The sequence below is a fragment of the Megalobrama amblycephala genome, linkage group LG1 (genome assembly GCF_018812025.1).
Source record: "Megalobrama amblycephala isolate DHTTF-2021 linkage group LG1, ASM1881202v1, whole genome shotgun sequence".
NCBI lineage: Eukaryota > Metazoa > Chordata > Actinopteri > Cypriniformes > Xenocyprididae > Megalobrama > Megalobrama amblycephala.
Window position 1 is genome coordinate 67,206,906 of NC_063044.1, and position 9,372 is coordinate 67,216,277.

General features: G+C 35.1%; 1 protein-coding gene across 1 annotated transcript; it reads left to right on the forward strand.

Moving 5' to 3' along the window:
- Positions 1-2,008: 2,008 nt before the first annotated feature.
- Positions 2,009-7,647, forward strand: LOC125280739 (zinc finger protein 501-like). The gene is made up of 3 exons (XM_048211488.1): positions 2,009-2,100; positions 3,842-4,051; positions 6,453-7,647. The coding sequence occupies exons 2-3, from the start codon at positions 3,994-3,996 to the stop codon at positions 7,613-7,615; spliced, it is 1,221 nt and encodes a 406-aa protein (XP_048067445.1). The 5' UTR covers positions 2,009-2,100; positions 3,842-3,993; the 3' UTR covers positions 7,616-7,647.
- Positions 7,648-9,372: the final 1,725 nt, after the last annotated feature.

Sequence of the window (9,372 nt, forward strand, 5' to 3'; positions counted from 1 at the left end):
GCATTACTTTGGTTTTTGGTTTATTTATATATTAAAGTTTGTTAAATGTTCGCCAGTTCCCGCCTCCTTCTTCCCGTATCTACGAACTACGTTACAGCGGATATAACTGCGATCTGCTCTCACAGAATGTCCTGAATGTCCTCTGTTCAAGGCCAGCAAGTTGTAGGGCCGAAGTGAAAGCAATCATTTTGGCACGGAACACCATTTTCTGCAGTGGGGATGGGCGGAACGGTTCGAGAATGGACACAAGCCTGGAATCTGCAATGGAACCGTGGCAAAGGGATATCTGAGCATGTGACTGGCTGTCTAAATTTTGTCGACATTTGACAGCCAGAGGCACCACGAAATTTGATGGAGGCGGCTGCCTCGTAATTCTCTATTCAGGAAAAACCCTGGATGTAAAAGTGAATATAACAGTCTCCATGTACTCCTGACACCAGAGATGCTGAAAACGCAGTGGATTAGTTTTATTTTTTAAGGGAATGCACCCCCATATACCTAAATTTGTTAATGTCTGCGCGAATCATTTTATACTAGACTGCTTTGTGAACGAATGTCAATAAATCTACCGTTCCAGTCCTTCACCTGTAGAGATTTCTTACTTGCATAACGTGGCATAGAATAACTGTGCACCTTCCCTCCAGCGACACCTGTTCTGTAACCAATTAATAACTGAGGACAACATGAGACAAAATGTTAATCTGGACACAATTATATTTAATTATTATCAGCAACAAGGAATAAATATCAGATTAATGATGGTGAATTCATAATAGTTTGAACAGTAAAACTGTGAGAAGGTGATTTCTGTCTCAAAGTGCTCCGGCTTTCAGTCACTCAAAACAGAATAAATGGTGTCTTATTAATGTATGTTTTATATACTCGCCTACTTTCAGTTTCAGCTCAGTCATCAGAGCAACAGAGTTCAGAACAACAATACTGACTGGTCCGAACACATACACAGGAACAACACGGGGAAAAGCTGTGATGCAAGTTTAAACAAAAGCACTAAAATGTGTAAATGCCAAGTAAACAGGATTTTAAGATTTGCAACATTAGCAAAGTATAATTAACATTTCACTTTTAGAACAACCACTGCAGAAATAAAGAGAAAATATACTATTCTACAATATAAAAACAAAAACGACAACAACACAAAACATATTCATGTTCTTATTTATTTAAAGCTTGTTGCTGATCGCTATTCACTGCCATTAAAAAAATGTCCTTTTCTGCCATTAACATTAGGCTACTGTGTAAATACTATTGTGGGATTTAATAGATAAAAGAAGGACCTTAGTTAACATCTAAAATTTGAAAACGTAAACTTTTGCAGGTTTAACTGCTGCTAAAAAAACTATAATGCATTCTTGGTTTTCTCCTGGACCCCCTTCAATAAAAGAATGGTTTAACTATTTCAGAGATATTGTTCTTATAGAGAGATCATTGGCTGTCATTCACAAAGCACGTAGCTTCACTTTAGATGCTTGGGATAAAGTTGTTGTTGCACTCTCGAAACCACCTGTTTTTTCTCAAGTTTAGCACGTAATCAAAATGGGTCTTAACAACATCACTGCAACTGTATTTTATTTATATATTTATGTAATTGTGTAATTTTTATTTTATTTTTTTTTTATTTATTTTTTTTTGCAATGTATTTATTGTATTTTTTTTTTTTATTCTTTTGCAATGTATTTATTGTAACCTTTTTTTTTTTTTTTTTTTTTTACATTTTTTATTTATTTATTTATTTATTTTGCAATGTATTTATTTTTATTTACTTATTTTCTTTTTCCCAAGGCTTTGGCAATTGTATATAGTGATGTTATTTTATATACATGAATATACATGTATACTATGTATACTATTAACTAAATTATACATTGTATACCAAATAAAAAGTTGATCACAAAAAAAAAAGAAAACGTAAACTTTAAATTTTATATATATATATATATATATATATATATATATATATATATATATATATATTTTTTTTTTTTTTTTTTTGGGTTGTGGGACAACACATGGTCCATGTGCGATGACGTCATCACTAGCGCGCGCGGTCAGCCTGTCTGGTCTTCTGAGGAGCAGTTAACGGTATTTCGCATATTTAAACTATTGTAAAATACACTTTACACAGTTTGTTTATGTTACAATATAAGAGGTCGTTTCTGCCTTGTTTCAATCGAGTACAGCGCTGTTTATGCACTTGCTGATTTAAACACCTGATAAACAAGAAGGAAAACATTAGCAACTGATCGCGCGCGCAACAGAGAGAGAGAGCGCGCACGCGAGAGAGCGCTTCTGTTGTGTGTCATTCAGCGCAATTCCGCCTATCCCTCCTTCACTAACTGCACGTAAATAACAAATTGTGTGATTGGATTGTAATTTTGTGCTACGACGATCTTCGATCATTTGTCTGTAAACTGAAATTATATTCAACCCGCCAAAGTGGTTAGTTGGAGAAGCTGTCTTACCCGCCACAGCTGAAATCTACCCGCATTTGGCGGGTTGGCGGGTGTTAATGTCAAGCCCTGGTTACTTTACATCCTGAGCCGATATAATGAGCCATGTAGGATTTAAAATCTATAAATATGAACAAAATTACAGACACTGGAAACATTTAAAATTTTGCTTTGCACATATAAAACTATAAAATGTTAATGGTTTCATTACTTTATTGCTCTGAATGTATTATTAGAAAACCATATTTAGATCATTATAGAATCATCATTCTTTTCTATATTTTTAGACAGATGTCATATGTTAATATATGGGGCAGAATGAAATAAATATGTATAGAAATGTTAACAATCAGACAAAACAAATGCATAGAATGTGTGAATTTCCACATATGTGAGTGCAGTGTTACTGAATGAGTATTTTAAATTGAAGTGCTCTTTGTGTCAATGCTGTTATTTTTAATATAGTAATATAATGATTTACAAAGAGGCAACTCTTTATATTTGTAAGGTTATGGTCTCTTCAAATATAGAATCTGGAGGACATATGCTTCACTTACATCAATGCTTAAAGGGTTAGTTCACCCAAAAATGAAAATTCTGTCATTTATTACTCACCCTCATGTCGTTTCACACCCGTAAGACCTTCGTTAATCTTCGGAACACAAATTCAGATATTTTTGATGAAATCTGACGGCTCCGTGAGGCCTGCATAGGGAGCAATGACATTTCCTCTCTCAAGATCCATTAATGTACTAAAAACATATTTAAATCAGTTCATGTGAGTACAGTGGTTCAATATTAATATTATAAAGCAACAAGAATATTTTTGGTGCGCCAAAAAAAACAAAATAATGATTTATATAGTGATGGCCGATTTCAAAACACTGCTTTCACGTGATTTCAGCCGTTGACAGTTTGACACGCGATCTGAATCATGATTCGATACGCTGATTCATTTATGCTCTGAAGCTTCCTGAAGCAGTGTTTTGAAATCGGCCATCACTATAAGTCGTTATTTTGTTATTTTTGGGCACCAAAAATATTCTTGTCACTTTATAATATTAATATTGAACCACTGTATTCACATGAACTGATTTAAATGTGTTTTTAGTACCTTTATGGATCTTGAGAGAGGAAATGTCATTGCTGGCTATGCAGGCCTCACAGAGCCATCGGATTTCAACAAAAATATCTTAATTTGTGTTCTGAAGATTAACGAAGGTCTTACGGGTGTGAAACGACATGAGGGTGAGTAATTAATGACAGAATTTTCATTTTTGGGTAAACTAACCCTTTAAATTTGTAAATAAGTTTAAAAAACTCTAAATAACTGATTTATTGTTAATTTCGGCAAATCTGCTTCTTCCACACAGACGTTCATGTTCGGTGAAGCTCCTCGCACAACAATCCTGCCTTCAGTGCTTTAACCCATAAATGCTGGAATATTCCCATCAGACGAGCATTAGAGCATCAGGAAGAGCTGAAATCTGCAAAGACTGAGTTTATTAAAGAGGACAGTGAGAACATGAGTGATCCAGAACCCTGCAGAATGAAACACACTGAAGATACTGAAGAACAAAGAGGTTGGTGTTTATTCTTCATTCATTCATGATGCTGAAGGTTATATAGCTTCAAGAAGATTCATAAGTTCTCTACATCTAGTAATTTGATTGTTGTTCCACCCTTCGGTCAGCAGCAAAATATGTATGTCCTGTGCTAAGAAGCGAGCGACAGCACTAGCCCTGTTAGTAATAAGAAGAAGAAAGAGTAACTCTTGACAGTGTCTGTCATGTCTCCATTACACAGCTTTTCTCCCGATGTCTCTATATGACCACAAACTTGTAACGTATAGCTCTGGAAATTGCAACACGGATATTACTAGCTGTTCATCCATTTTGCCTTCGGCGCTTGTTTGAATGACCCACTTCTATTGGTCGTGCGGGTTCTCATCACAGAGCTCAGCGGCAAAAGTTGAACTATTTTGAACTCTGACCACGGCAAGCGCGCAAGCTAACCAATGGTGCACTCCGCTGTGGTCGATGCAGTAACAAAAAGTGCAAAGAATTATAGAGAACAACAGGTAATACTTTACAATAAAGTCACATTTAAGGTTAGTTAATGCGTTAACTTTTTGTTAATGTTAGTTAAGAATTACAACTGATCATTATTAGTTTCATCTCAGGTCCATTAAATAAGTTCTTTTGATTTTAGTAATGTTATTAAACAGTATCTAAAAAATTAAAATTAACTAAGAATAATTCATGCTTTATAAGTACTGTTGTGTGAAAAAGTGCTTGCCCCGTTCCTGATTTTTTTTTTTTGCATGTGTCACACTTTAATGTTTCAGATCATCAAACAAATTTAAATATGAATCAAAGATAACAAGTAAACACAACATGCAATTTTTAAATGAAGGTTTTTATTATGAAGAGAAAATGAAATCCAAACCCACATGGCCCTGTGTGAAAAAGTGCTTAAAACTGTTAAAACATAACTTAACTGTGGTTTATCACACCTGAGTTCAGTTTCTCTAGCCACACCCAGGCCTGATTACTGCCACACCTGTTCACAATCAAGAAATCACTTAAATAGGACTTGTCTGACAAAGTGAAGTAGACCAAAAGTTCCTCAAAAGCTACACATCATGTTGAGATCCAAAGAAATTCAGGAACAAATGAGAAAGAAAGTAATTTAGATCTGGAAAAGGATATAAAGCCATTTAGTTCACTTTTAAATAAACTTTTCCTGATAATTTACTCACCCCCATGTCATCCAAGATGTCCATGTCTTTCTTTCTTCAGTCGAAAAGAAATTAAGGTTTTTGATGAAAACATTCCAGGATTATTCTCCTTATAGTAGGCTTCAATGGGCACCAAACAGTTGAAGGTCATAATTAGTTTCACTGCAACTTCAAATTGTTCAACACAATCCCAGATGAGAAATAAGGGTCTTATCTAGTGAAACCATCGGCCATTTTCTGAAATTTTTTTAAAATTATATAAGTTTTAACCAGAAATGCTCATCTTGAACTAGCTCTCTTCTTCTTCTCCTCTATTAGAATTCCAGCAGTGTAGACGCTGCTAAGCATATTACTGCCCTCCACAGGCCAAAGTTTGAACTAATTTTTATATGCAAAATGCTAGTTCAACAGTATACCAGTGTATTTTTCATTGTCAGTTTGGTAATAATGAATTAACATGTTAACTAATGAAGCCGTATGTCTCAAAGCATTTCTAATCATTAGGGTATGTTGTAGTCCAGATTAAAATATAAACATGTTTAAGTTTAAAAATATATAGCCTATTAAGTCTAAGTATTAAGCATTTGGTGCTGTGATGAACAACATTGCGAATTCAAAAAACTGAATGGCTGTTTGAAGAATTTTAATCACTGCCCAGTAGCAGTTGCTTTGTTTACAGGGTTTCCGGGGTAACCGCTGCATTTCTGCTGTTTCATTAGTGCCCTCTGCTTTCATTCAGCGCGTCTCCTTCACTCGTTCCATCATGTGCTTCTCATGCACGTTGGGCTTGTTTACATGAGTAAATGCATTAAAATGCATTATAAAAATTGTAATAATTCGTTATAAATAATTATTTACGGTATTTTGAAGTGCCCATGATAACAATATCATGCATATTCATTGTGATATATCATATTACCGAATATCGGTACACGCCTACCCATATGTCAAGCCTGTTTCTGAAAGAGAAGTAACCATGGTAACTTACTGTGTAAACCTTACCAGGGGTGCGTTTCCCAACACGAACTATGGTCGGAAGTTCCATCGTTACCACTAGATTTACTACCATAGTTGGCTAACGATTCTTTGGGGAAACACACCCCTGGTATGATTTTCTTCGGTAAACCCAGAGTTTCTTTTGGTCTAATAATATATATATAGTTGGGATTCACTTTTATGTCCTGCACATTTCTTCAGTTTTATTATGAGTTACTGAAACTGAATAATTTTTACTTTTATTTCAGAGTTGATTGAAAGAAATGAGGAGAATGGAGGATTGAGTGAAGTTGAGGAGAAAGAGAATGTCATAACTGGAGAAAAACATTTTAGTTTTTCTCAAACCAAACAGAAAGTTTTAAAGAAAAGAAGAGCCAAGAAATCTTTCACCTGCACTCAGTGTGGAAAGAGTTTCACATACAAACAAAGTCTTGAGCGTCACACGAAAGTTCATACTGGAGAGAAGCCGTTCACATGTGATCAGTGTGGGAAGAGTTTCAAAATCAAATATGAGCTTGATGTTCACATGAGAGTTCACACTGGAGAGAAACCGTACACATGTGATCAATGCGGGAAGACTTTTACACAATCAGGACACCTTAAAGAACACATGAACATCCACCCTGGAGAGAAACCTTACAAGTGTTCATACTGCGACAAGAGCTTCAATCAGTCAGGAATCCTGAAAAAACATGAGAGGATCCACACAGGAGAGAAACCTTACAAGTGTTCATACTGTGACAAGAGATTCAATCGGTCAGCAAATCTGAAAACACATGAGATAATCCACACTGAAGAGAAACCACACACATGTGATCAGTGCGGAATAAGTTTCTCACAAAAAGTACACCTTAAGGTGCATATGAAGGTTCATACTAGAGAGAAACCGTACACTTGTGATCAATGTGGAAAGAGTTTTGCACAATCAGCCAACCTTAAGGAACATATGAACATCCACACTGGAGGGAAGCCTTACACATGTGATCAATGCGGAAAATCATTTTTGTGGTCTTCAGTCCTGAAGAAGCACCTAAAATGTCATACAAAAGAAAAGCCACATTCATGTAATGTTTGTGGAAAGAGTTTTTCACGTCTGGAAAATTTAAAAAATCATCAGAAAATTCATACTGGTGTGAGAGACTACATGTGCTTTGAGTGTGAGAAGACTTTTACTGCAGCCAACTGTTTAAAACGGCACCAGAGAATTCACACTGGAGAAAAACCTTACAAGTGTTCATACTGTGACAAGAGATTCAGTCGATCAGGACACCTGAAAACCCATAAGAGGATTCACACTGGTGAGAAACCTTACATGTGTTCATATTGCAACAAGACATTCAGTCACTCAGCAACTCTGAGAAACCATGAGAGAATTCACACTAGAGAGAAATCACATCACAGGACTGCATGAGGGAAGTGTTTCAAGCATTCAACTTCTCTACATAAGCAAAAAACAACAAAAAAACAAAAAAAAACAATCACAGTAAGTAGATCCTCTTCAGATCCAGCACTTTCAGGTCTGATCCCACATCCTCACCAAATGCGACACAATAATGCATCAAGCAGTAAAATATCATCTGGATAAATCTGTCTTAACCAGCGATTACAACTGACATGACAAAGAAACATGATCTAGTTTTCACACTGAATAAAGTTCATCTTCAAAACCAGCAGATTCAACTGTGAGATTCAGATCATCTCAAAGATGGAGTTCCTCCATTAAAAAGCAATTTTTTTTTGTTCTTGTGTATCATTTTGCTTCATGATATAAATTATATCATTGTGCTGTCTTATAAGTATCATCATATCAAGAATAATCATATATTATGTTCATTGTCATATTTTGCTTACTCTTTTATAAAGAACTGTAGAAACTTTTTACAAACCATTCTTGTTCAGGAAGCTGAAGAGAAGAAGCTGAACACTCTTAAGAGAATAAGATTTATTTATGTATTTAATTTTTTTTTAAATAAATAACCTTTAAAATAAGTTATTCTTCCACTTGATGTAGCTTTTATGAAAAGACAGATACAAGATATATCATGTAGCTTTGAAACTGATCGTTCTTTGCTTGTCTTGTAAGTTGGGACGGGTACTGGAGCAGCCATTAAATGGGATTTGGGGCTAAAATACAAATTGCGTATTATTGATAAGCTCAGACGTTATCGGTTCTGCTTTCAGTACTGTAGAAATACATGTACTATTTATTTTTTCTACATAAACATTATCGTGCTAATTGTTTTGCCAACTGTTTCTAAATGCGTTAATATCAAGACATTTGTTTGTCATGCGTTTTTGTTATTTAGTTATTTTATCATCTAGAAGAGAGATCTTAATCTGATTTTATTTTTGATTTCAAGAATGCCTTCCAAGGATTATGAAAACGATATTTGTGGTAAAGTGACATATTAGAGAAAATCCTATGTTGGATCAATGCATTGGTTCTTAAAGAATTGGTTCCATTTAAAATTAAAATTACCTCAAGATTTACTCAGTTACTCAACGTCAGTTACGCCTTTTCCATAATGCTGAATACGGAAGACATAGAACGTAGCATAAGGGTTTTGAACTGTGAGAGGCGTTAAACTTCCTCCGTAAGTTGAATATGGAAGGTGGTCTGGCAAAAGCTAGATATTTTACTTAATAACTTGTTAAATATAGATTTTTTTCTTCTCTTTTTTTTTTTTTTTTTTTACACAAATGCATTGTTACACTTCAGAAGGCCTTTATTAACCCCCCGGAGCCATGTGGAGTACGTTTATGATGGATGGATGTAGATGGAGACACTTTCTTCAGCTTCACACTCGTTGATCCTGAAAATTATGAAAATTAAAATTATATCATTAATAACTGCATCTGTTGCACCCATGGTTCGGCAGCAAAGTTCCTTGATTATTACGCTGGAATGAGAGTATAGTTCCTGGCCATATCGGCCTACAACTTTTCATTTTCCATCGGTTTTAGTACACTATGTAACTACAGAAGAGTCAAGTTTTAAATAGGAAAAATATTGAAACTGGTCATTTTTGAGCAAGATGCTAACGGTCTAATCAGATTCAATGAACTATGCTAAGCTATGCTAAAAGTGGTACCGCCAGACCCAGAGATCAGCTGAATGGATTCGAAAATGGTAAAACTCAACTGTTTAACTCGAGGAGTTGGAAAATT

Bases quoted from the DNA above. Each gene is read 5' to 3' on its own strand.
- LOC125280739 (XM_048211488.1), top strand. From the start codon at position 3,994: ATGAGTGATCCAGAACCCTGCAGAATGAAACACACTGAAGATACTGAA. The intron at 4,052-6,452 runs GTTGGTGTTTAT...CTTTTATTTCAG, and splicing joins AGATACTGAAGAACAAAGAG to AGTTGATTGAAAGAAATGAG.